Here is a 27,351-nt window from a genome sequence, read left to right as displayed (position 1 = left end):
GATGAGAAGAATAAGTCCCCGGGAGTATAATAAGCCCAACACTTGGTAGCTTCTAGCAGTAGAGCAGGGCTGACACCCATATCTCCTGATTCCTACCCAGGAATCCTATCTTCTGGTCCAAGACAAGACAGCCTGTCTTCTAACACAAGATGCTGGTCAAACTGGAGAGTGGATGTTGGGAGAACTAGGGTGGGAAGAAGATGGAAAATGCATGTCTCAGAAGGTAAGATCGGAGGTGGTGCTTCAACTTTGAAGCTCAGCAAAACCACGGAGCGGGGTGTCATGAGGCCCCACTTTTCTTTCCGGCTTCCTCTTCTGCCACACTTAGCATTCCCTTCCCACCCCTGACATCCATCCACACAACCACCAAACTACTCCTCCCACCTTAATAAGCTTGGACCCACCACAAGCTCTCTCAGCCTCTGTGCCTTTGCGCATGTTGCTCCACGGCTGCCGAGTACAGCTGTGCAGGTTGGGCACTGCACAAGGGTACCATAATGACATCGTAGACATCACAGATTTATTCCAATACTTTCTGGCAGATGGCCGTCAAATGTCCTGAGAAAGTAGCATCTTTTTATCGTTTGCACAAAGGTGCCATATGGGGTAGCAGGGACCATACTGTTTGCTCTGCCTGGGATGTCATCTCCCTCATTCGCCACCAGGCAAGCTCCTAGTCCATCCTTCAAGACCCCCTTCAAATATCCCCTCCTCCAGGAAGGTATCCATGGCAACACCTCCCCTAGGCTTTCTGCATAGATTAATGGTTAATAACATCAATCAATGCTACTTGTTGACTCAGGAGTCAATACTGCCTGATGGAGATTTCCAGAGCAGGGCATGTGCCATTTGTAGCAGGAGAGATGATTCTAGGTGGAACTTGGACCCAGGATTAAATAACACTAAATCAGATACAAGGAAATAAGCCTCTTTTTACTCTTCTTTGATTAAATCAGGGAGAAACATGTCAGTTTGGGCAAGCGTGTCTTTCAGACCTCTCTCTGACTCTTGCTAATCACCCATTTTGTCAAAGAGCAAGCGGGATGCAGGCTAAAACCTTCAGCAAGCGGTGGTGTCTGCTGAGAATTCAATACTTGGCCTTTTTAAATTGTATTTACTTATATGACTGCTTTCTATCTATACCATATGATGCCTGTTTTCCACATCCTGTAGTGTTATCAAATTTTATTTACAAGTCAGTGCATTTAAGCACACAATATTATTTATTTAAATAAATATATTAAGTAACTAATAAAACAGGTGGTAAGCAGAGAAGGCAAAAATCAGGAGAGTGGTACCTGAAGGAGTAGAATTTGAAAACACAGATTTGTTTAAGAGCGCGGCTCTGGAACCAGACTGCCTGGGTTCAGATTTTGACTTGACACCTGTGTGACCTTGGGCAAGTCACTTTCCCTCTCTGAGCCTCAATGTCCTCACTTTTTAAATAGGAATAATTATATAATACTGGCCTCCTAGAGTAGTCCAAAAGATACACTAAGAGAATGTAAAGAACTTAGCAGTGCTCATGGTTTTGATTATTATTATAATTATCAAGACAGAGGAAGTCACATGCCAGCAATGACAGGGGACCTTGAGGCATCCATCTGTTCACAGACCCAGGAGACATTTTGGCTTCAGGAACTTTTATTTGCATGGGGAAGATGAGCCTCCGGAAGGGTGGGTCACGAGAGAAGAATGGTGTGTAGACTCACTTGGGGGGCTCAGCGGCCAGCACGGGGAAGCAGCCTTCACGGTGCCACTGTCTGTCACGCAGGCGGCGCACAGCCTGCATCTGTGGCTGGAAGGCTCCCCACTCATTCCAGTGCCGGAAGTCACCAGGCTCCAGGAGGTACTGGTACCCGCGGTAGCCAGGATACTGATAGCCGACCCAGCTGGTAGGAAAGCAAGGACAGCATGGAGATGGCTAGCCTCACTACCTGGCACTTGGACCCCCACCTTGACCAGTCAGTTCTCCATCCATCCATCCATCCATCCCTGCAGTCTGCTCTCCATCCCTCACCTGTGAGGGTTTGGGCTTGGGTTCACCGGGGCCTCCTCTGTCCTGGCTTTGCCCCTTCCTGCTGGCTTCCTGCTGGCTTTGGCCAGTGATCTCACCTCTCTGACAGATCTCAGTTTTCTCCTCTAGAAAGTGGGGATGGTCATGGGAGCTGGTTTATTAGGGTGTTTGGGGGCCAAATGGGAAAATGCATCTAAAGTACTTACTAAGTGGGTTACATGTACACGGTAGGGAGATTAATACACATTCCACTGAAAGTGGTGACCCAGAGCTCAGAGAACAGGATTAAAGGGAGTGAAGATAGGGCTTGGGGACTGGTTAGCAATGAGGCAGATAAGAAGGGGGAGCTTTGTTTCAAAAAATGGTTTCCTTTGTATGAAAGTGAATTTGCGTGTAGCGGTTGGGATCACACATTCTGGTATCGGATATAATCGGTTCAAATCCTAGCTCTGCCATTTACTAGGTAGATGACTTATCAGAACACCAGCTTGCTATCTATGAAGTGGGCATGATGACATACCTGCCTCATTGGTGTGTTGTAAAGACTCAATAACTATTCATTGAAGGTAGTTAGCGCAGTGCTTGGTCCACAGTAAGCAATTAATACCAGTTATTATCCATGATTTATTTCTAATTCTGTCCTTGCCTCTGCTGGGAGGGTTTTTCCAGCCCTCTCCCAGAGCCCCTGCCCTTCTTTCAAAGTCTGATTTAGTTCCAGCCTTGCCAGTGGACCCACCCTCCACTCCAGCACACATACCCCGGTCCCAGAAACCTTCCTTCCTCCTCTGACCTCCTGTGGGGACCATCTCTTACCTATTATTGTTGGACATCATCTCACAGGTGTACTGACATCTCCCTGCTAGACTGAGTAAGCCCCCTGAAGGCAGGAACTGGCCCTTCTTCATCTCCGCCTCCCCCAGTGTGCTGAGCACAGAGCCTGGCTCACAGGCAATGTTTAGTAAATTTCAGATTGCTTGAAATCAGGGATACTGGGTTTCAGGGAAGGAGAAAATAGCAAGAAAAAGGTCAGAGCCCTGACGGTGTTACAGGAGCTCAGAAAGAGTCTGGGGTGGAGAGGCAGACACCTTACATTTGCCTAGAGGAGACCAGGGGTGTCTGGCATGGTTGTTTGGAGGCAGGGGCATCGATAAAGTGACCTCCTTCGGGTATCCGGCCCTTCCCTGTGTTCTCATGGACATGGGGACATGGGGCTCTGTTTTGAAAGCTTCAAATCCTGAGAGTTCAGAGCAGAAGGAGTCCTTCGGAATAAGGAGTCTGCTGAGCCCATTGTATAGATGGCAACACTGAGTCACAGAGGGGGCATGTGGCTCACCCAGGTCCCACAGTGCATCAGTGATGGGGTTAAGGACCTTTCATTACACAGTCTCACCTCTCAGATGTCATTCAACTCATGTCCCTAGAGGCTACAATTTCCCTGAATATTCCCTTTCCCTAGACACATCCAGACTCATCTACTCAGGTCAACTCTGCCCCTTGCACTTAATTATTCCTCCAACCCAAATACAGAGTTAGAAGCCCCTATTCGCTCCATCTTCCCACTTTTTAGAACAACTTGCTAGGTCTGTTTACATTGACATGTAGTTCGTCAACAAATGACTCCACTCCCCAGAGGGATGAAACTCTCTTCGTGGAACCCCAGCCACTGGCACAGAGAGAATTTAGGAGGAGCTGGGGCCTTTCCTGTATGTCTGATGTCACATCCTGTAAGGGGAACGGCGTCCGAATCTGTCTGAGCTTGAAGCAGGGGATGAGGGCCCACAGGAGGGATTCTTACGTTCCGCTGGTGACCTTCACGCTGCCCACGCGGTCACAGAAGCCGTAGACCCAGAGACTGGGCACATCGTCCTCCTGAATCTCCATGGTGTTGCCCTTGAAGTTGGCACCTTCAAACAGGCAGAGCTTGTGCGCCTGGGCGTCCTGGGGAAGGAGAGACTGGGTCAGGGCTGTGAAGTATGAATGGGGCAAAGAGAAGTGACTTAGCAGGGCCTTCTGGGTGTGGAAAGAGAGAGCGGAGTCTGCTCAGGCCACCATGGGACTCGCCCAGGACTGCAGTTGTCCAGCCTCAAAGCGCCCTCCTCATCTGGGAAAAGGGAGTGTCAGCCTCTACTTCTTGGAGTTAATCCATACAGAGCACTTAGCATGATGTCTGGCATACATACACCCAGTGCTCCAAGCAAATTTATTATTTTTATTATGATGATCAGGGATGCAGAGGCTCAGAGAAGTCAAGGTTCTTGATCAATGTCACACAGCCAGCGAAGGGCAGAACCTTCCAGAGAAGCATTTCATTCTTCCCATCCCATCTTGCACCCTGTTCCCTTCCACTCCCTCTGCTGCAGCCATAGTGGCCGTATTTTAGTTCCTTGGTCCCACCCACTCCATCTTCATTCCAGGAACTCTGCCCTACCTGTTCCCTGGGAGACTGTTCAAATGGCTGACTCAGTTCCCATCCTTTGCAAGCTGTCTCTCCTGATCACCCCTGACCCCTCCCACCCCCTCTTCCCCAACATCAGAGCTCCGGTTTCCTCTTCCCCTCTCCTAGCACACTGCACGGCCCCCGTGCAGCACGTGCAACAGTTGTTTGCCATTACAGATTCATTTTTGTGATGAGGTTTTCAGTAGATACCTCCCACGAGGGCAGGGACCTTGCCTGTCCCAAGCACAGCTGCACACCCAGAGCCTACGACACAGCCTGGCAGAAACACATCAATGTGTTTGTGGTTGAATGAAGGACTGTAGGTGGAAGATGGTTGAGATAGAGATCCCTCTAACTTCCCAGGAGAGAGGGCTGGAAAGGAGTCAGGGAACCAGCTGGCAGGGAGTTGGAGCCACTCAGGTATGAGAGAAGATGGGCCACGTTAGGATGGTGGCAGGGATACAGAGGAGGAATTAGACCAGTGGCTCTCAGCCCTGGCTACCCAGAGACTACCTAGGAGGCATGAGAAGATATCAGTGCCTGTGACTTAGCCCCAGAGATGTGGATTTAATTGGTCTGGGGCGGGGTCCAGGCATTGGGAATTTTTTCTTTGTTTTAAAATTTTACTTTTATTAGAGTATAGCTGATTTACAATGTTGTGTTAATTTCAGGTATTCAGTTATACATACATATATTCACTCTTTTTTAGATTCTTTTCTCATATAGGTTATCACAGAATATTAGGTAGTTCCCTGTGCTATACAGTAGGTCCCCGTCAGTCATCTATCTTATATGCAGAAGTGTGCGTGTGTTCATCCCAAGCTCCTCATTTTTCCCTCCCCCTCAGGGATTTTTTTCTAATAATATATTTTATTTAAGCAAATGTGTCTAAATTATGATGATTTCAATATGTAGCCAACATGGCAATATTAATGAGGTATTTTACATTCTTATTCTCCTTTTTTACTATATATTCAAAGCCTGGCATGTCTGTTACACACCTCCATTCAGACTAGCCAAGATTCAAGTGTTTAATAGCCATATGTGGCTATTATATTGGACAGAAAGGTTCTAGAAGTTACTGGAAATGCCCTAGCTGATCGCTCTTCCAAACAAGGTCCGTTGACATAGACCGCCTTATAAGGACCATTGACGGAGAGATTTCTACGAATTGTTACAAAGAGTCCATTATTAAGGCTGATAATTCAGCCTCAATTTGAGAAAAACACTAGGAATGATCGGAATGGATAATCCATTAAGGTACGTTTGGTGATGCCAAAACAGCTGGCTGTGGGCACATGATAGCCTCAAAAGGACATGCATGAAAACTCTTCACGGGGCTTCCCCGGTGGCGCAGTGGTTGAGAGTCCGCCTGCTGATGCAGGGGACGCGGGTTCGTGCCCCGGTCCGGGAGGATCCCACATGCCGCGGAGCGGCTGGGCCCGTGAGCCATGGCCGCTAAGCCTGCATGTCCGGAGCCTGTGCTCCGCAACGGGAGAGACCGCAACAGTGAGAGGCCCGCGTACCGCAAAAAAAAAAAAAGAACTCTTCATGAAAATTCCCATCTCAGATGGCAAAAGTTGGTTACCATCAGACACTAACATTGGTGAGTGAAGATGTGGCTGGTTCATGAATCATCATCAACGTAACTCTAGAAGAAACCTGTGATTGGCTTGGAGATAACTCCACCTATTTTGGTGTTGAGTCTTGAAGTTATGCTACCTACTCTAGTTAAACATTATAAAGGGGCTAATTCAGTATACAGTCTTATCATCAGGATAAGGTGCCTTTCATGGTGCCTTTCTACAATATCCCTCTTTTCAGCTAACACACGAGCTTCAACCTGCATGTCTGATGATTTGGATGGACCTTGGGATTTTTCGAAGCTCCCCAGGAGTGCCTAATGTGCAGTCAGCAATTAGAAACATTCCACAAAGAGAGTCAAGGAAGACAACAACTGAGAGGTTCAGTCCACTCTTGACAGCTGCAGAGAAGGAAAAAACTAGGTTCCATTGGCCCTGGGCTCCTAGTAGGAGCTGGACACACGATGAGTGTATCAGGGATGCCTTATGAATTGTTGAGCACAAGAGCCATTGCCCTTGGACAACTCAGAGGTCGCTGCGCCTCCCTGCCCACCATTCCTTCTTTATTTTTCTTGCTCACCTGACTCCTTTGCTCTCCTGGCCATCAGACCTCACGCTTGCTCCTGCCCTGCCGCACTAATCCCCCAGGCCCGGTACAGGAGCCACTCACCATCCTGATGGGCCGGAAGGACATGAGCCGGTCGCTGCGGTAGCTGCTGGACCACGTGTCCCATCGCGGGTACTCGCCCTTCTCCAGGATGAACATCTCCCCCCGGAAGTTGGACTGCTCAAAGGCAACCCAGCTGGACATGAGAGAGATGGGGAGGGCGGGGAGAGTCAGGAGGGGCAAAGGCAGAGAGGAGAGGAATCCTTAGCAGAAGCCCCTCCCACCACTTGCCTTCCGATCTTCCCCTTGCAAGGCAGCCCCAAGGCCGGTGGGTTTGATCCCAGGCTATGCCACTGACTGGCTGTGTGACCACAGGAAGTTGCTTCACTTCTCTGAGCCTCGGTTTCCTCATCTAATACGCCTATTTTCTTGAAGTTGGTGAAGGATTAAATGAGACAATGTGTGTAATGATACGACCAAAATGTTTCCCCAGATGTAGGATTTACATATAATTTAAGTATTATAAGGACTTGGGAGAAATAACACACAAGAAGACATTTTTTAAAAAATGGATTCCAGCTAGGAGAAAGTCTTTGTTGGATACTAATGTGTCTTTAACACTTATTAATCTCTCTTTGTAGCAAAGGAAGAACAGGCCACCAGCCCAGAGCCTTGAGCAGGCTATTATACTGTGTTCATTGTATAAATTTGTTTACGGATACCTTTAACTTATAGCAGATGATATCAGCTGTCCATTTGTAAAAGTGATGCAAAGGTTCTTTTGCTATATGTTTACTTGGGTCAAAAAAGGTCATTTAAAATGAAATATATTAAATAAATAATAGTCCTGGAGGTATGGGGGTAGGGAAAAATTGATACAGGTGCTTGAATCACCTGTATTTTTGGTAAAGACTGGCCTGGCATACAGAAGACAGTAATCGGTATGAGGGCAGTGGGAGGGAAACGATAGTAATATTCACCTCTCAGATTGCGCATATGCAGGTGTTCGGTTCTCTAAAAGGACTAACTAAGCTTGATGTCAGATGGGGGCTTTCTCAGTGCAGCCTGATTGAGAATGGCAGTGAGCTTGTGTTAGAGGGACCAGGGGTTCCGGGGGAGATAAGATGATCCCCATTTCATAGATGAGAAGGCTGAGACTAAGGAGCCTCTCGAACTTTGCTCTCTATGTGTTCAGGAGTTCTGAGGGAACATGAGAGGGCTGAGGGGTCACTGACATTAGTCTTATCTCCCTGGGGGCTGCTGGGACCTTCCTCTACCCAGAAGGAGATGCGGCAGATGGAGGAGGGATGGGCTACCACCACAGACTGAAACAGAATGTGTCCCAGGAGCCTCAAGTCTTGTCTGAGGAATGCGCCAACCCACACTGGAGTGACAGAATTGAAGATGCAGACTGATTCTTCCAGAATAGAGGTGAATCTGCCTCAGTCCTCCCTAGTCTAGAGTAGAGGAGAAGAGGGAGGAGGGAGGGAGGAAGGAAGGAAGCCAGAAGGAAGGAAGGAAGGAAGGAAGGGAGGGAGGGAGGGAGGGAGGGAGGGAGGGAGGGAGGGAGGGAGGGAGGGAGGGAGGTTAAATGGATAAGTAGATAAGTGGATGGACAGGTGGATGGACAGGTGGATAGAAGGGTAGATGGCTGGATCTATGGATGAGTGTATTGATGGATGGATGCATGATGGAGAATGGATGGATGGAGGGAGGGGTAAATAGAGGGATAAAGAAATGGGTGGAGAATGAATGGACAGATGGATGGATGGGTGGATGGGAAGGGAGCCTTGGAAGGTGGTGCCTTGTAGGAGTTAAGAACATAGACTTTGGAAACAGATGGACCTGAGTTCTAATCCCAGTTCATCATTTATTTTCTGTATGACTTTCGGCAAGTCACTTAAGCTCATTAAGCCTCCGAAAAGGAGAAGAAATGATTGCACCTACCTTGTCAGGAGGTTATGAGAGTTTAAAAGAGAAAGCATAATCAGTAATATCTTTCATGACTAAAGAAGAAGGGAAGCTGCTGGAGATCTGAGCTTATGGAAAGACAGACACTGATGTGGTCCTGCCACCCTGCCACCCTCCCCCAAAACTGTCTTATTCAGGAGTCATAATGCCCAGTGAGGACCTGTTACATGAGTGAGGAATTGTCAATATTTATTTTAGTGCCTTTTCTCATCTCCTACGGTTCATTTGAGTCTTATAAGCAAGGAGAGAGGTAGGGCAGAAATCTGAATTCCCAGATATGGAAACTGAGGCTCAGAGGGGCTAAGTCACTGGTCTAAAGTCACATGATGGTGTCAGGTGTCAGTTGAGGCCTCCTAGGTTTCAGGCAGGCATGCCTCCCCTCCCCATCTATGTGAGGGCACACCTCTCCTCCCCTCCCCCTGCCCACCTCATCCCCTCATTTTTTTTTTTTCCACCTCTGTTTTTCCCATGACTCTGCTGGTCCTGACACAGAGCCAGGGCCCTGGAACACAGGATCTTTTGTCTCCCATCAGGTGCAGTCCCAGAGCACACACCAAAGACCAGCCGCATCTTTGCTTGAGGAGAGATGCTCTGGGTTTGAGTCACAGACAATGAAAAAAGCCTGCAAACCCAAACTGGCCACATCCGGCAGCTTCTGCCCCCAGCTGGGCAGTCTGAGGGTGGGGCTGAGGTTACCAGCCTACCCTGGCCCAGGGTGACTTGGCTAAACTCACAGGGCAACAGGGTGGGTAAATAATCCTCTGCCACCTGCCATGTTTGGGCACCGCCAAAGTGCCAGGCCCATGCTGCGATATCACCTTCAGACCTTAGAATGATCCAGTGGAGGGTAGTGAGGACCATTACTCTGCCCATTTCAGAGATGAGGAAACTGAGGCTTGGACGCTGAACAAGGCAGACAGGGGAGCTGGGACTCAAACCCAGACCTGTCTGACCTCAAAGCTTATCTCTGCTCTTTGTATGCTGGGTGTACCGGCTGATCACACTCCTTGAGGGCTTTTTTGCTGGACAGACAAGAGGCAAGGGGGCCCTGTGGGTCTTATCCGGGGGCTGACCCTGCACCCTGAGCTTCGTGCACAGGGGCTGAAGTTGGTGCAGCCACTATGTCCAAGGGACAATTATTCTTGTTTTATATGGGGGTCACTAATGCCCAGAGAAGCCCAGAGAGTTAAGGGCAGGCTGTGGAGCATGGTGATTAAAGCGCTAGAGATGAAACTGATCAACCTGAGTTGAACCCAGGGTCTACCACTTACCGCTAGGTGACTTTGGCCAAGGGACTTAACCTCTCTGAGCCTCGGTTTCCTCATCTGTCAAATGGGAATAAGAATCGCCCCTACCTCATACAGCACTGTAGGATCATCTAGGTAAAGCCCTCAGTCAGTGCCTGGCACGAAAGGGTACTCAACAGATGCTTAGTATTACCTTTAAGGCTGCTTGATGCCCAGAAGAGGGGACAGCTAATGGACACCTGGCTCTTTGGCTTCCTCCTGCTATCAGTGATGGGCAGCGTTCCTTCTATAGCAGAAAAAACATCTCTCTAGAGCCTGGAATCATGACTTACTGTCAGTGTGACCTTATGTTAATCAAATCACCTCTCAGAGTCTCAGTTTCCTCACCTGTAAAATGGGAAGGAGAATCATACCTCTCTTTCCTCCCTCTTGGGTTTGAAAGAAGTACTGGAAATAATATACAGTTGGCCCCAGTACCCATGCGTCCAACATCTGCGGATACGGAGGTTCGGCTGTACTATGGGGACTTGAGCATCCGAGGATTTTGGTATCCACTGCGTATCCTGGAACAAATCCACCTCGGATACTGAAGGATGACTGTATGTGTCTCTAATAGCATGGTGATAGGCATGGAGTGGAGCGGGTGGCCAGTAAATGGCAGCTACGGTCGTTTTCTTATTACTTTACTAGGGCTGTGGGAGTGCCCTTCCACTGCCCAACACTCACGGTCCTGAGACGACAATGAGGCTGCGCACTCGGTCGAAGCCGCGGTCTCCCAGGTTCAAGCACTCCCCGGAGAATTCCACCCGCCGGCCCTGGAAGTTCTCCTGCTCAAAGACCACCAGCTGCAGGAGAGAAGCCCCCATGTCAAGGGGGCAGAGTGAGCAGGGAGAGGCTCCAGGTCAAATATGCATTAAGTACCTATGTAAATAAGAGCAGGCTGTGCCCAGATCACACGAGAGCTTGCCATGAGCCAAGATCTGTGAACTTAATATCTGTACCATCTTTAGGAACTGATGGATCTTCCTTCCAGGCCATTATCTGTGCTCTTTCTCCTGTCTGGGATGCCTTCTTCGTCACATATCCCCATCCTGGAGCTCATGTCCCCTGTCCTGTCCTAGGCTCAGATGTCACCTCCTCCAGGAAGCCCTCCCTGATACCCTCTCCCTGGGTGAGCTTGGTTGAGTGCCCCCCCCACTGTGCTCATCCCATCAGCAGCACAAGTAACACACTACACAGTCACTGCTGCTTTGCTTCTGGGTATCTCTATGCATCCCTCTCCCCTTTCACTCAACCCTTCCAAAGACCAATGGGGTGGATCCATTTCTTTATCTCCAAGCCCCAGCCCCTGCCACAGAGCTGATGCTCAGGAAACATTCACCAGTCTACCCAACAAACCATAGGGGAGGCCAGAAGCAGGGGCCCCTGTGTAAACGTGGGCTAATCCCCTCCTCTCACTAAGCATCCAATTTTGGTTTTTATCTGTTGTCCCAAGTTGGGAAAACGCTGCCATTCACTTGGACCGAGGCAAGTGGATGCCTTCTCTTGAGCCTCAGTTTCCAGCTATAAAAGGGAAAGAGGTTCACATACCCTTGACCCAGCCCTTCCACTCCTACACTTATCTGCCCAAGAGAAACTCTTGCAGGTGACGTGGCTGAAAACACCTTGACCAAGCCGTTCACGACAGCAAAGCTACCAATCACCCAGGAGTGACGGTCACACTCTGAAACATCACACAGCAACCAAAACGAATCACCCACAGCAATGCACAACAGTATCAGTGACTATTAGAAATCTCATAGGAAGAAAAAAGAAAAATCCAGAAAGATTACATATGGTACATTTCAGTAAGTTAAAAACAAATAAAACACACATATATACTTTTAAAGGAACAATGCATCAAAGTATATAAAAAAGCAAGCAAGCAGATGACGGACGGGGTGGGGATGGCAGTAGCCTCGCGTAGGGGAGGAAGGAGGTGGGCTCGCGGGACGGTGGGGGGCGGGTAGGCGGCTGGAGAGGTGGGAACGGAGGGGGGCGGGAACACTTTGAAGTTAGATTGAGGATGTTTACCAAGTCCTGGCTTTTCACACAAGTGGTGGGTTTGCTGGTGCGTGTTGTATTATTAAAAATTAAATTGAAATTAACCATTAAATAAGCGACTACATAAATAAAATCTGGCCAGGGGTGGACTGCATGACAGCCTGTCATGAACCAAGGGTGGTGAAATGACCCAGTTCTGTGCACCCGAGGTTGAAACCCAACCCAACCCAATCCGAAGGGACCGGATGCCTCGCTTTCCAGGAGCCCTTTCAGCCTGACCGACCGCTTGGAACACTTTTCAAGAGTGTCTGAGGCCGGCCTTCTGCCCTGGAGGACCTCCTGGGACAGCCGTTTCCTGCTGCTAAGCCAGCCCGCTTTCTCTCCTTCTCCATCTGTTTCTTGCATGCGACAAAATGTAAGCAGGTGCAAGCCGGTTGCGGAGACTGGAGGGGAGGGGAGCGGAGGAGGGGGAGGAAGAGGGAGGGGAGGGGTAAGGGGAGGAGGGAGAGGAAGCGCGGGGTGGAGCCCAGCCACCCCGCCCCCAGGTCCTCACCTTGTAGCTCCCGGGAGGCAGGTCCCCTTTGGCAGCGGGCACCCGCTGGGCTGGGGCCTGGGCGGGGCCGGAGCCCGGGGCTGAGCCCTTCCCATCAGTCCCTGGGTTCACCGCAGCTGTTGCCGAGGCCTTGGCCGCTGGCTGAGACATGGTTCCCGGCTGCAAAAGGCTGTAAAGAACCCTTCGGCCTGGGTTCAGTCAGGGATGGCGCCCCCAAGCTGCCTCCCTGGCTCTCATGCCCCATCACCCCGTGTGCTCAGGCTTCTCTGAATTCATCTAGTCTTTCTCCTTCTAAAACAGAAGCCTGAATGTTTTCTGTCCCCATCTCCCTTTGCCGTCAAGGATTTCCTGTCTGGGGACCACTCGTCCCTGTTATGCTTTTCTCCAGGCCTCAGACCCTGCCGGTACCTCCACCAAGCCGTGTCCTCGCTGTCCCCCTGCCGTGTCCTTCCTCTGCCCCCCCGGAGTCACTTATCATGCTTCTCACCACTTATCATGCTTCTTGTCTTGGGCAACCTCAACTTGCCTCAGCAGATTCATAACAAGAAGTCCCGTTTGGGAAAGCCTAAGGGAGGCCAGGCTCTGTTACATTCATGAATGAACACATCCGTCCCTCACTGTAACCTCTTATCTCCTCTGAGCAATCTGAGGCTGGTGGGGGTGGTGGGGGTGGTGGGGGTGGTGGGATGACCTGCCCAAGGCCACACAGCTACTAAGTGGTAGGACTCCAATTTCAGGGCAAGCACCCAGCAACTGGGCTTTGCCATTTACTTATTGGGATTGATTCATCCTTCCATCCCCAGCACCTGGTCAGCACCTGGCCCACAGGAGATGCTCAATTAACATCTGTTCAGAGATTGCATGACTGCATGTTCCTCTCTCCTTTCCCAGTCAAACTGCTGCCTCTGGTACTGCCTGGGAACGGGTGTGTGGGTGCAGACACAGGCCTGGGACTGGGGCGTAAAGGAGGCTCCAGGAGGACGTGTTTGGCCCATGGCAGGGTTCTAAAAGGAGGCTGTGGCTGTGTAGGCGTTGGGTGGAGAGGCCTTTGGTCAATTCCAGTGGTTCCTCATTACTTTGGGGTCATGGATGCCTTTGAGTGTTTGAAGAACGCCTTGTCCTCGTCCCCAGGGAAAAAAAATGCCCCCTTTAATTTTGGAGACAATTTCCAGGGGGCTCCAGGACCCCCTGAGGGCGCAGATCATCAAGACCCTCTGGCAGTGGATTCCTGAACACTTTCTGTAAGAAAGAGCTGGTTGGGGCAAGCAGATCCCTCCCTGCGTCTCCCCCTGAGAAAGACTGCGGTGACTTTGGGGTGCTCTGCCCACGATGGGCAAGGCCACACATCTGGGCCACATCTGTGGCTTCCAGGCGCTTGCTTACCCCCACCCTGACCCCGGCCAAGTCAGTCTATGAATCAACATTCCCCTCGTATGGTAGCTGGGTTCCTTGCTTTCTGGACATGTGCTCATCCCTTCAATAGTCTCTCTCTCCTCTCCCCCACCACCCCCGCCTCCTCCCTTTCCCCTCCCCCTCCCTCTTGCTGCCTTCCTGTTTATTTCTGTTTTTACTTCTCTCTCTGCCTATGCTTCTGTCTTTCTGTTTCTCTCCCCAGTATCTTGCTCTCTTTATACCTCTGCATCTCTCTCTCTATCTGTTCTTTGTCTTTCTTCTCTTTCTTTTCCTCCCTCCCTCTCTTCCTCTCTCTGCCTGTCTCTATTTTTATCTTTTCTCCCTCTCTTTCTCTCTCTCTCTGCCTTTCTCCTGATTACCCCGTCTCCCTGACTCTTTTCTGTCCCTGATCTCTCTGCCTCCCCCTCTCTCTGCCTCTGTTCTGTCCCCTCCCCTCCCCTGGGGCTTTTAGCTGCGGTGGGTCCCCTCTTACCTGGGGCCCTGCTACTTCCTGCTGGAGGGCAGGCAGGAGGGCAGGCTGGTGCAGTGGGTGACGAGGGCCCGACCCCCCATTTTATAGTCTGGCAGACACCAGACCCTGTGGTCTGTGGCACAAAGGGGGAGCTGGCTCAGCAGGCCCCAGGCAGAGAGTCAGGGGCCTCAGAGGCCTGACCCTGCCGGGTTCCTGCAAAGGGCAGCACTTCCCATTGTGAGCTCAGGAGGCACAGCAGAAACCCTGGCCAGTAGCCACATCGCTTCGCCTCTGCCCAGCCCCTGCCTGGGTGCCGCTCTCACCAACCCCAGCCGGGGCTGGGCCCACAGGGTCCCCGCTGGCTGCCAATCCTGGGGCAGGGAAAAGGGGAGCCCCCAGAAGGTAGGGGACCTGGGTTTGAGTCCAGGCTCGGCCACTCTGCACTGTGTGGCATTTGGCAAGTCTCTATCCCTCAGGGCCTCCGTGTCTGCAGTTATCAGTGGCGCAGGTGTCCCTATGGGGTGCCGCACAGGAAAGAAGGGGCCGTGAGTAGCGCTAAATGCGTCACCGCTGCCTCTGGTCAGGTCCCAGGACAGCCCACCTTATTTGGCACTTTCATTGTACCCATTTGGCAGATGAGCAAAACTAGGGTCCAGAGAGGTCAGAGTCAGGAACTGGCCCGGGTAAGGGGGAGCTAGGGAAACCAGGTTGCGAGAGAGAAACAGGGAGACAGATTGGGAGAAGTGGAGAGCGACAGAGAAAGAGAGATGATGGAGATGGACCTACAGAGGGGCAGGTGGACGGTGATGGGGAGAGACACAGACAGAGAGAGACGGATGTCAGGTTGAGGCCCGGGTAGAACAATGGACTTCAACAAGGTCACACAGGGCGAACTCATAGTAGAGCCAGGGCTGGAGGGACCCAGGGGCGCTGCTGGGCCAGACCAGCCTGCAGTCTGACTCCCCGGCCCCAGGTGGGGGGGGCGGGGAGAGGGGATTCTGCATAGGTTTTTGCTTCTTCTATGGGGGTCCAGGAACCCAGATTCCCCGCGGAGCCCAGCTGCGCCTGGAGGTCACTGTGGCCTGGGGCCAGCTCTGCCTTGTGCCCTTCCACCCCCGCCTCACTTCCTGGCCTCCCCCTCAGCCTTTCATCCTGGGCCAAGGCCTGGGAGGGGGCCAGCGACCGCAGGATGGGGCAGCCACTGTAATGGGGGCCAAGATGCCTGTGGTAGGGGCCACCCACAGGTCTGGGTTTCAGGGTCAAGATGTCTGGGGCAGTTCCATGATCCCTGTGGTAATGGGCTGCCAGCCAACCAGCGAGGGCAGAAGTAGGGGGTGCACGGCCCCATGCTGGATGGCTCCACTGGGAGCATCTGACTGACTTGGCTCCTATAATCCTCATTATGATGGTGGGGACTCTGAGATCAATCCTCTTTGCAGATGAGGAAACCGAGGCAAGTCCCTTTCCCGTCTCTCAGCCTCTTTCCTCATCTGTAAGATGGAGTTGGGAGTCACATCTTTTTTTTTTTTTTTTAAGTTTTTTTGATATGGACCATTTTTTAAAAAGTCTTTACTGAATTTGTTACGATATTGCTTCTGTTTTATTTATTTATTTATTCATTTTGGTTTTTGGCCACGAGGCATGTGGGATCTTAGTTCCCCAATCAGGGATCGAACCCACACCCCCTGCATTGGAAGGCGAAGTCTGAACCTCGGGACCACCAGGGAAGTCCCAGTCACATCCTTTTAACTCCTGAACCCAAGCTCTTAAAAACGACGCCCTCCTGTATTTAAGGGTAATCATGTTCCCCAGCTTTAGTGAAATATAAATGACACACAACATAGTGTAAGTGTAAGGTGTGCCACATGTTGATCTGATACATTTGCAAATTGCAAAATGATTGCTACCTCCATCCCATCACATAGTTACTATTTATTTTGTTGTTGGGAAACATGTAAGATCTGCTCTCTAAGCAACATTCAAGTATACGATACGTATTAGCTGTAATCACCATGTTGTACATTAGGTCCCCAAACTTGTTATTCTTATAACTGGAAGTTTATACCCTTTGAGCACCATCTCCCTGTTTCCCCCACCTCCCAGCCCCTGGCAGCCACCATTTTACTCTCCACTTCTCTGATTTTGTCTTTTTAAGATGCCATATGTAAGTGAAATCATAGAGTATTTGTCTTTCTCTGTCTGATTTATTTCACTTAGCACAATGCCCTCAAGGTCTATCCATGCTGTCGCAAATGGCAGGATGTCCTTCTTTTTCAAGGTTGAATAATATTCCATTCTATCTATATACCACCTCTTCTTTATCCACTCATCCACTGATGGATAATTAGGTTATTTTCACTTCTTGACTATTGTGAATAATGCTGTAACAAACGTGGGAGTGCAGATGTGTCCATAGTAATTTTTTTTTATTAGCAATGATGATGACAATGATGATGGAGACACATGATGAATGTTATGTCCCAGGCGAAGTTCCGGAACAGCAAGTGCTGTTCATGTGTAACTCACACTTACCCTCACAATACCCCTATCTCTTAGGTTAAACCCAATTTACTTTGTTATACCCATTTTACATATGAGGAAACTGAGGCTCAGAGAGATTAAGTAACATACTTAAGGTTACCGAGCCAACAAGAGTGGGACACAACCCCGGGCAGTCTGGCTACAGAGCCTACATTCTTAGCCTTTAATCTTCATGGCAAACTAATATTAAAGTTATGCTTTTTTTTTTTTTTTTTTTTTGCGGTATGCGGGCCTCTCACTGTTGTGGCCTCTCCCATTGCAGAGCACAGGCTCCAGACACGCACGTTCAGCGGCCATGGCTCACTCTGCGGCATGTGGGATCTTCCCGGACCGGGCCACGAACCCGTGTCCCCTGCATCGGCAGGCGGACTCTCAACCACTGCGCCACCAGGGAAGCCCTAAAGTTATGCGTTTGATAGGGCTACCTTTAACCCTCTCAGGAGGGAACTAATATTGCCATTTTAGATGCCATGAGCTGACCTAGGACATCCTCCAGGTCACCCAGAGCGATCTGGTTTCCTGCCATGCTCTTTCCCATGCTGTGAAAGCCCCCTCTTAGGCCAACTCAGAGGGTGGGAGTGTGGGGAGAGGGCGCACAAAGCGAATTCTACAAAACCTGGATATTCGGCAGGTGTGGTACAGTTTGCAAAGCATGTTCACACCCACCAGCTCCTTCATTCTGCCCACAGAGCCCTCTGGACTCCTCTCTGAGCTTTGTGGGCCCTGGAGGCCCTGGCCCAGCCACCTTTCCTGCCTGTGTCCCTCTGCTGTCCTTCAGGGTCCCTGAACTCCAGCACCATCAGGCCACCAGCCCCATATTCCTACCTCTACAGCTTTGCCCAGCAAAAGCATTTCCTTCCATCTCACTTTGTACAAATCCTCCTCACCCTTCAGAGCCTAGTTTCAATGCCACCTCCACCATGAAGCCTACCCTGATTGCTCCCACTGGAAGAGGAAGGGACCTGGGAAGGGGAAACGTATAGGCATTTGTTGAATGTCTGTTCCAGGCATGTTACACAATCTCACACCAGTCCTGTGATATAGTTTATTCTTGTCCCATTTTCCAGGAAGAAATAGGGGAAACGACCTGTCCCAGGTCAGACGAGGAAGGACGAGGTTTTTAGACTCTGTGTCTACCGCTTGTTATCCTTCTCCAGTCAGGAGTCCCATGGAGCTGATTAAGGCGGACCTTCCTCCTCTTGCCTTCTTCATGGGTAATCCCTGAGTGGGAGCAACCTGACCTTTCCCTCCCAGCCAAAGCCAATGCTGCTGACACCTCTCTATTGGAGTTCCAGCCAGGGCTGGCTTTTGTTCCCGTTGCTCGCTTGCTGAGTCAGGGCTCTGTCCCCCAGGGGCCCTCCCTCCTCCCTGCCTATAAGAGCCTGACCTCCGCTGGTGCCAGGTCTGGCATGTTCTCTGGGTCCATCTCGGTAAGTCCCAGGCTCGGAGAAGGAGTGGGATCTGAGCTCTGGGTGAGCATCCTGGGAGGGAGGGGAGCCCAGGTCCCCAATCCTGGGGACATCACTGTGCCATCCTGAATGCCATCCTCATCCTAACCGAGGCATCCTAACTAGGACCCAGACATCAAGACCAGTACCTGCAACCCCCATTTAAAACCAGAATTACTCCTGCAATCCTGTTGCCTCAGCTTCCACTATTAGAGTTCCCTTTTTGGGTCAGATGCTGTCTTTGGGAGGCTATCTTAAGCTGAGCACCTTGGTTCTTGCCTGGGGTGAAACATCCGCCCACCAGCAGCTACAGAAAATTTCCCATAGTGAGCAGATAAAACAATACAGAGCAGGGCTTAGAGGAATGGGACCCAGAATGGGTACATTCTGAGATAGCGGTAGGATGGAAGCAAAGCAGACGGTATTGGTCACAGATGGAAAGGGTAGGGGAGGGACAGGCCGAGCCACACTTTGCCCCCAACCGCAGGCCCATCTGGAGCCCATCTGGAGCCCAATCAGCCCAAACTAGACTTCAACCTCATGGAGGGGAGCAGAGTCAGGGCAGAAGCGCATCACGTTCTCCTCTTGTGTAGGAAACAAGCAACATGTCTCTGCAGTGCACCAAGTCAGCGGGACACTGGAAGGTAGGAAGAGGCATGGGAAGGGGGCGATGTCTGGGAAGTGGGAGGGCACAGGTCGAACCCAGATCCTGGGGACCACCGCCCCCACCTTCACTGAATCCCCACCTCACCCCTGGCGGGCGGTAATGAGGGCCCATTTCACAGAGGATGCAATCAAGGCTCCAAGAGGGAGAGGGTCTTGCCCAAGTTCACACACTGGGGTCTTGATTTGAACTTGTGTCTTATGGTCCCAAATTCAACCGTCTCTCTGGCAGAGATGGCAAACTGGTGATGGCACATAGTCTCTGGGCATGATTTCTTTGACTTCCTCTGTGTTAAAAAAAGAGAAGAAAAAAAAAACCCAACCTTTGAGTTTGTCATCAGCCTTTGAAAACATGGAAGGTCCACAGAAAAGTCCAGATATAGGGGTTGTCTTGGGAAATTTAACAGTTGGTTGCATTATCATGTGGCAACAGTAGGTGGCGCTGAGCAGATGCCACCCACTTCCACAGGGCCTATGCTCCTGGGTCCTCAGCCCTCACGCTCCTTTCCTGGCCCCTGGAGGCATGTGAGTTTGCAATCCCTGCTTTACCTGATCTGCCCCACCCTGACTCCTGGGGTGAAGCCCTAACCGCTCACGGGACTCTGATGCGCGTCTCCACCTTTTCTCTCCGGCATAGATCGTGGTGTGGGATGAGGAGGGCTTCCAAGGCCGGCGGCATGAGTTCACAGCTGAGTGCCCCAGTGTGCTGGAGCTTGGTTTTGAGACTGTGCGATCTTTGAAAGTGCTGAGTGGAGCGTGAGTCCAGGGGGATTGGGATCGGGGTGGGGGAGACAGGAAGTGATCTAGAGAGGGGTGCTGGGACTTTTAGATGTTCTAGGTGTTATCTTCCCAGGCTCTAACTGTACCGGTGTGCCTTCCTTGGGTCTGAGATGCTGGGGAGTGTGCAGCATGGCAGTGTAAAGTCGCGCAGGTTGTGCACTGCTCAAATGTAAGGGGCGCCATTCACACAGAGCCTTCCCACTGGATGAGGCAGCCCTGCGGGGGCAGACCTTTAAAACCCAGTGTTGCATCTGAAATGTCCCTCTTAGGCACAAATCAAAAGCCAATATCACTCACCAAAAGTAGAAGGTAACTATAACTAAATATAGTAAAAAAAATAATAATAATAATACTAGCATTCTGTAATTGAACATTGTTGCCTGACTGAGGCTCTGAGCATGAGATATGTTTTGTTAAGAGAGAGAGAGAGAGTCATGAGATGGCCAAGGCTTAAGTCAGCATGTGGTCAAGCCTCATCTACATGGCCTAGAGGGACACGTGCAAGAGTGCCAGCTACCTGCACGGAGCCGGTCCCCTACCTACAGTACGCACAGCGAGGCAGTGGGCTACTAGGTCTAGATTGGACTCGTCCATGTCAACAGGCTGGATGTTTGGGGCCGGGTAGTTCTGTGCTGGGGGGCTGTCCTGTGCCTTGGAGGACGTTTAGCAGCATCCCTGGCCTCTACTCACTAAACGCCAGCGGCAAAACCCTCTGCTCCCTCCTCCCAGCACGAGGACCAGAAATGCCTGCAGACATTGTTACATGCCTCCTTGGGGGACAGAGTCACCCCTGCGTGACCACCACTGGTCTAGAACTCAGGGTGGGGGGGCCTCTTAACCTCTTGCACTCTCTACCCTCTGTCTGCAGGTGGGTGGGTTTTGAGCACGCCGGTTTCCAAGGGCAGCAGTATGTGCTGGAGCGGGGTGAGTACCCGTCCTGGGATGCCTGGAGTGGCAACACGTCCTACCCCGCCGAGAGGCTCACCTCCTTCCGGCCCGTGGCCTGCGCTGTGAGTCCTGCCACTGCCTGAGCCTGGGGTGGCCTGAGCCCCTCCAGTGGGGGTTTGGGAACCAGATGTCCCAGAGTTCAAATTCTCATGTCACTGCTTCAAGTTGTGTGAGGTGGCGGTCCCTCCCCTGGGCCTCAGTCTCTTCATCTTGAAATGGGGCCATAGTACCTATGTTGTGGGGTAAAACGATGTACGTAGAGCATCTGGACAGAGCCCTCCACAAACGTTCTGCCCATTGCAACTTTGGTTATAATATGAGCTCCTCCGTGTTCTGTGTCCTTCTTTTCATGACTGAGGGACAGTGGGAGAGTCTGGGTGCCAGAGGTGGCAGGGCAAGTGAGGAAGAAGCGTTCTATTTCTTCTTCCTAATTCATTATCAGTGTTCTTGATTTTATATTTTTGCTACTGTTTACGGAGTATGGGTGGAGGTGGGCATTATTACTCCCATCTTACAGATGAAAAAACTGAGGCTTGGAAAGGTGTACTTTTTTTCCTTCAAAAACAACTTTTATGGATTTTAAACCACACGGCACACATATTTATCACTTAAGGTTCAGGGGAAAACCTGATATGCCCGAATAAGAAAATAAAAGTCACTTATACCCACACCTCTGAGACAAAAGCTCACTGTTATCAGTGCTGGAGATTTCCTTGGTCTTATATGCTACCCACAGATTATATCTGCAGTGTTGATATCAGTATCTATGTCTAGATCTGTATATCCATCTATATCTAGATATCTATACACGCGTATCACTCGGTTATGAAAGTTGAATCATAACGAACCTAAAGTTTGGAAACCAGCTTTTCTCCCTCTGCAAGTATATCACAATCACCCTCCCAGATGATTAAATCTCACCTGTGGCATCATTTTCCATAGCGCCCTAGTGTATCATTTGGTGAATGTTCATTTGTTTCACAAACGGCCCAGGCGTTGCGCCAATGCGGGGACTCGGAAGGACTCTCACAGATGCAATCCCTACCTTTACCCAGTTTACAACTTCTGGTTTCATTTCGTTCTCAAAACAATCCTGAAAAGCAGATGCGGTTAGTTTCATTTTAGAGATGCGGAAACAGGCTCAGAAATGCTGTGTGACATGTTTTTGTTTGTTTGTTTTAAATAAATTTATTTATTTATTTTTGGCTGCGTTGGGTCTTTGTCGCTGCGCGCGGGCTTTCTGTAGTTGGCGGCGAACGGGGGCTGCTCTTCGTTGCGGTGCGCGGGCTTCTCATTGCGGTGGCTTCTCTTGTTGCAGACCACGGGCTCTAGGCGCGCGGGCTTCAGTAGTTGTGGCATGCGGGCTCAGTAGTTGTGGCTCGCGGGCTCTAGAGCGCAGGCTCAGTAGTTGTGGCGCACGGGCTTAGTTGCTCCGCGGCATGTGGGATCCTCCCGGACCAGGGCTCGAACCCGTGTCCCCTGAATTGGCAGGAGGATTCTTAACCACTGCACCACCAGGGAAGTCCCCATACTTTTTTTCTTTAGATGATTAAGCTTAGTCAGCTGCTAAGTGGAGAGTCAGGATTTGAACCCAGATCTCCACACCCTTCTCTTAACCGAAGTGCAATATCCCAGTGTACCTGATCCTCTGTTATCGGGTATTCAGGTTGTTTTTTCTCTTCCCTTCCCCCTTCCCTTCCCTCCCCCGCCCCCTCCTGTTATCCACAAGGCTTCTTTTCTCCTTGATTATCTTCTTTGTGTAAATTTCTGAAACAGGAATTTCTGGAAGGACAAGCAGTACACCTCTTGTAAGGTTTCTGGTGCCTGTTGCCTTACTGTCCTTCCAGAAAGTTTCAAGAAAGGCTGATTTTGGAGACAAGAACAGGGGTGTAGGGGCCAGCAGAGGCTCCTGGGTTTCCGACTGAGGACCTGATGCTCTGACTCTGTTCCCTGTACCTGCAGAACCACCGCGAGTCGAGGCTGACCATCTTTGAGCAAGAGAACTTCCTGGGCAAGAAAGGAGAGCTGAGTGATGACTACCCCTCCCTCCAGGCCATGGGCTGGGATGGCAATGAAGTGGGCTCCTTCCATGTCAACTCAGGGGCGTAAGTGGATGCAAGGCTCTGCTTGGCAGGGACAGAGAGGATGTTGAGAAGGATGGGGACACCTCCTGTGAAAACTATGCTGGGGACTTTGGGGATCTGATGCCCACATTCCAGAGGAAGATACTGAGGCACAGGGAGCTATCAGGCAAAATTTCTGGGATTGCAAGTAGTGGACACCCAGATCACACTGATACTGAGCTCAAAGGTTATTTACTGGCCCCTATAACTAGCTTCAGGCACAGCTCGATCCAGCTGCGACAGTAGGGGTCTGTCTTTCTCCCCCTCTTGCTCTGCCTGCCTCGGTGTGGCTGTATTCTTAGGCAAGTTCCTCTCATGTGAAGATAAGATGGCAGCTTCATCCTTATATTCCAGCCAGCCCCAGTGATTCCACGAAAGGTTCCAGGAAAGGCTCTCATTGGTCCAGCTTGGGTCACAGGTTCAACTCTAAACCAATCACCATGCCCACAGGATTGGGGTGCTCTGGTTGGCTAGACCTGGTCACGTGCTCATTGCTAGAGTGAGGATTTTCCCACGTTGACTGAGGCGGGTGGATGTGACAGGGTCTGTCACCAGAAGAGGAGAGGATGGATGGCCAGGAGTAAACAAACAGATGTGGGTTAAGCAACTTGCTCCAACAGCAAGTTATCCAACAGCAGGTAGGTAACTGAATCCAGCTTCAAGCCCAGGACTCACTGACCCTTCCCACCCTTTTCACCCAGGGGATGGCTGAGGTGTGAGATCCTCAGTTATATAGGATATGAGAGTCACCTTCTGAGGTACCCCTTGGCTCCTGGCTGGCAGGGGCAAAGGTGGGAGGTAGGGTTACTTTATTTTTTTAGTTTTCTCGGGAAGCACCAGAGGATCTTGTTTCAGAGTAGGATGGACCTCTTGTGATTCCTGAGTCCACTTCCCTCTTACAGAAAGGGAAAGGGAAGCTCAGAAAAGGAGACACCAATCCTTATCTAGTCCTGAACAATGCAGGGGTCGATGAATTGAAAGAATAGCCTTTTCCTTGGAGGTACCCCTGAATAAGGCAGGAGGGGGAAAAATAAGACTCCCCACTTCTTTCTCCCTCCATCCATCCCTCTGTCCTTTCCTTCCTTCCTTCCTCCCTCCCTCCCTCTCTTCATCAAATGTTTATTGAGCTCCTCTGTGCTGGGTATCATGTTAGGCACTAGATAATGATGAACCAGCACACACACCCCTACAACCCAGGAGCTTCCTGTTGGCAGAGGAGCCTGACATTTTTACAAATCATCTGTTAATTACCTAATTACATGAGTGCTACAAAGGTTCAATAGGGGACTGTCAGACCGCCCTGATGAAGTGATGACTGAGCTGAGACCTGAAGGATAAATCCAACTTAACCAGGCAAAGAAGGGTTGGAATGGTGTTACTGGCAGAGGGAACAGTGTGATCAAAAGGACCCAGTGGTGGGGAGAGCAGGGCACATTCTGGGCAGGAATGCCAGGGAAGGAAGTCCAGGATGGCTGGCGTGTGTTTGCAGCATGGGGTCCCCTTGTCCCTGTCTTAATCACTATGCTGGTGCCTCTTCAGGGTAACAGTCTGCCTCTTCCCTTTTCCAGCTGGGTTGGCTCCCAGTTTCCTGGCTACCGAGGTTTTCAGTATGTGCTGGAGTGTGATCACCACTCAGGCGACTACAAGCATTTCCGGGAGTGGGGCTCTCATGCCCAGACCTTCCAGGTGCAGAGCATCCGAAGGATCCAGCAGTGAGCAGGGGGTCCAGCGCTGAGCAGTGAGCCTGTGCTTGTCTGGAACAGACGAGCTTTGGAGGCTGTTACATGCTCTCTCCTCTGCCTCCCCCTGTAACCCGTACGATCCCAGCACCCATGTGGGCAAGTCCATGCACAGTCAGCACGAAAAACTAAAAGTAATTAAAAAAAAAAAAGTCTAGGGTTAGCCTGTGGTTTTCAATTTTATTAATCCCTTCAAAGAACCAACTTTTAGCTTTGTTGATTCTTCTCTATCATTTGTGTTTTATTTTACTGAGCTTTGCTCTCATCCTTAACATTTCCTTTCTTCTATTTACTTTGGGTTTACTTTATTCTTCTTTTTTCCAGCTTCTAAAGGTAGACTCTTGGGTCATTAATTTGGGCCCCTCTTTTCTTTCCCCCCAATAGAGCCGTTGAGAGCTATCAATTTCCCTGCAAGTACTACATTAGCTGCTTCCCAGAAATTTTGATTTGATGTGTTTCCATTATCATCCAGTTTGATATTTTCTAGTCTCCCTTGATTTTTTTCTCTGACCCATGGGTTAAAGGTGTGGTATATAAATATTTATTTTCTAGATATTTTATTGGGATTTTCTAGATAGTTTACTGTCATTGATTTGTTATTCAAGTCCATTGTGGTCAGAGAACATACTCAAGATTTCAATATTCTAATGAACGGAAACTTATTTTATGGCCCAGCTTATGGTCTATTCTTGATAGACTTGAAAACTGTTTAAACCCGCAGTTGTTAGCTACAGTAAGTCCTCTACGTACAAACCTTCAAGTTGCAAACTTTCAAAGATGCGAACATGCGTTCATACGTCGAGTCACGTCAGTTAGTCCGCGTGTCTGGCGTACGTTGTCACATGCATGCATCCTCTACAAGTGGTTGTGTTTCTGTATACTTTACAGTACAGTACTGTATAGAGTACAGTAGTACAGTATCTTTAAGCCTAGGATGTCCAGAAGCAAGTGTAAAAGCAGCAGTATATAGCTGGCTGTATTAGTTGGGTACCTAGGCTAACTTTGTTGGACTCAATGAACAAATTGGACTTACGAACACACTCTCGGAACGGAACTCGTTCGTATGTAGGGGGCTTACTATATCGTGTTCTATAAATGTTGATTAGGTTGAGCTGGTTCACAATGTTGGTTAAATTTTTCTATATCCTTTTGCCAAATTTTTAAAAAAATCAGTTTTTCATCAATCCCTCAGAGAGGGCTGTTAGTAACTCCTACTGTGATTTGGCTCTATCCGCCTCTCCCTTTAGTTTTGTCCAGTTTTGCTTCCTGATTTGTTTTTTTTTTCTTCAAGAATCTTGATGCTCTGTTATTAGGTGCACATATATTTATGATTGCTGTCTTCCTGATAAATTGTCCCAAGCTTGTGTTTTTTAAAGCCACGCATGGAGGGAGCCAGTTCTCTCCCCTAAAGCTTCTCACATTCCTTTTCTCTCTCCCCAGTTCTTTCTCACACATACTACCCTGGAGTCTCATTTAACATCTTCCACCTGAAAAGTTTTTAAAACAAAGAAATAAACTCCTATTCCATTTGCAGCCTGAGTGGCAAGATCTACACATACGTTCCCCACCCCCACCCTTGCTTACTCTCTCTCCTGGTTCTGTACATATAGATTGTCTCAACAATCATAAGCCATTTGGCTGTTCTTCTAGACAATCTTCCTCTGTCATAAGTAAGTCTGACAGAATCAGGAAGGGGTGGGGTTCTGAACAGCCTGCTGGAAAAGATAACATTCTCTGGCTCAGGAAGGGGAGGGAAGTGTTTGGGAACATTTGCACTTCAGTAACTTTTAACCCCTCTTTGTGGCATCCCATTCATTCAAACAATCATTTGCTTGGGACCTACTGTGCACCAGGCCCTGGGAAATGGTAAACAAGATACACAAAGTCCTTTCTCTCATCCAGCTGGATGGGGAAGACAGACAAGTCTACAGTGGACTATAGTATCCTGTGATACGTGCTGTGATGGGGAAGCACAGGTGTGTAGGGTAGATAAGAATGGGCCTGGGGCAGATGATGGGAGAGGGATGGGGAGGCAGTTCTTCCTTGGAGCTTGTCTCTACTCAGACCTCTCCTCTGAACTCCATCCCTGAATACCAGCTGCCTCCTGGATGCCTCCGAGTGGATGTCTAATGCACATCTCAAACAGAACCCATCCAAAACCAAAGCTACACTTTTCCAGCTGTCTGGGCCAAACCTTTGGAATAATCCAAAATCTCTCACACCCACAATCCAATCCACTGGCAAATCCTGATGTCTGCACCTTCAAAATGGAACAGAACCCAGTCCCTTATCACCATCCCCATTGTTCCCACCCTGGTCCAAGCCATCCTCCCCTCTCTCCTCAGTCTCCCTGGTCCCACCTTTGCCTCTGAACAACCTGTTCTCCGCCCAGCAGCCAGAGTTGTCCTGTTAAAAATGTAAGGCAGATCTTCACTCCCCTGCTCAAAACCCTCCCACTCTTCCCATTCCACTCCAAGAACAAAACAAAACATTTCCTAGTCCTACAAGGCTGGCCATCATTTGCCTCCCCTGTGATCTCTCTGACCTCATGTCCCTATAGCGATGCTTCCTTAAACATCCAAGGTGTATTCGTTCGCTATGTTTGCCAAGACCAAATAGCACAGACTGGATGGCTTCAACAACAGAAATTTACTTTCTCACAGTTCTGGAGGCTAGAAGTTCAAGATCAACGTGCCATCAGTGTTGGTTTATGGTAAGAGCTCTCTCCTTGGCTTGCAGACGGCCACCTCCTCCCCGTGTCCTCCCGTGGCCTTGCCTCTGTGCGTC

At 49.9% G+C, this 27,351-nt stretch overlaps 2 protein-coding genes and 1 long non-coding RNA gene across 3 annotated transcripts in view; 2 read left to right on the top strand and 1 right to left on the bottom strand.

Annotated features, from left to right (window-relative positions):
• The window catches only part of LOC132504478 (uncharacterized), a 647,091-nt gene that overhangs the window by 39,958 nt on the left and 579,782 nt on the right, over nucleotides 1-27,351 (top strand). The window lies entirely within an intron of this gene.
• Nucleotides 1,627-12,608, bottom strand: CRYBB1 (crystallin beta B1). The gene is made up of 5 exons (XM_060121940.1): nucleotides 12,459-12,608; nucleotides 10,589-10,707; nucleotides 6,708-6,840; nucleotides 3,813-3,955; nucleotides 1,627-1,892 (listed from the first exon to the last, which is right to left on the bottom strand). The coding sequence occupies exons 1-5, from the start codon at nucleotides 12,606-12,608 to the stop codon at nucleotides 1,709-1,711; spliced, it is 729 nt and encodes a 242-aa protein (XP_059977923.1). The 3' UTR covers nucleotides 1,627-1,708.
• On the top strand, nucleotides 12,197-24,558 carry CRYBA4 (crystallin beta A4). The gene is made up of 6 exons (XM_060121941.1): nucleotides 12,197-12,320; nucleotides 18,905-18,955; nucleotides 19,612-19,730; nucleotides 20,623-20,764; nucleotides 22,665-22,807; nucleotides 24,394-24,558. The coding sequence occupies exons 1-6, from the start codon at nucleotides 12,309-12,311 to the stop codon at nucleotides 24,539-24,541; spliced, it is 615 nt and encodes a 204-aa protein (XP_059977924.1). The 5' UTR covers nucleotides 12,197-12,308; the 3' UTR covers nucleotides 24,542-24,558.

Source organism: Lagenorhynchus albirostris, chromosome 14, assembly GCF_949774975.1.
Source record: "Lagenorhynchus albirostris chromosome 14, mLagAlb1.1, whole genome shotgun sequence".
Lineage (NCBI taxonomy): Eukaryota > Metazoa > Chordata > Mammalia > Artiodactyla > Delphinidae > Lagenorhynchus > Lagenorhynchus albirostris.
The sequence above is the reverse complement of the archived record's forward strand: the minus strand, read 5'-3'. Positions and strand labels throughout refer to the sequence as shown.

Bases quoted from the DNA above. Each gene is read 5' to 3' on its own strand.
- CRYBA4 (XM_060121941.1), top strand. The intron at 18,956-19,611 runs GTAGGAAGAGGC...TCTCCGGCATAG, and splicing joins AGTCAGCGGGACACTGGAAG to ATCGTGGTGTGGGATGAGGA. The intron at 20,765-22,664 runs GTGAGTCCTGCC...CTGTACCTGCAG, and splicing joins TCCGGCCCGTGGCCTGCGCT to AACCACCGCGAGTCGAGGCT.
- CRYBB1 (XM_060121940.1), bottom strand. From the start codon at position 12,608: ATGTCTCAGCCAGCGGCCAAGGCCTCGGCAACAGCTGCGGTGAACCCA. The intron at 3,956-6,707 runs GTGAGTGGCTCC...CTCCTTCCCCAG, and splicing joins CCTTCCGGCCCATCAGGATG to GACGCCCAGGCGCACAAGCT. The intron at 1,893-3,812 runs GTAAGAATCCCT...CTTTCCTACCAG, and splicing joins GTGAAGGTCACCAGCGGAAC to CTGGGTCGGCTATCAGTATC.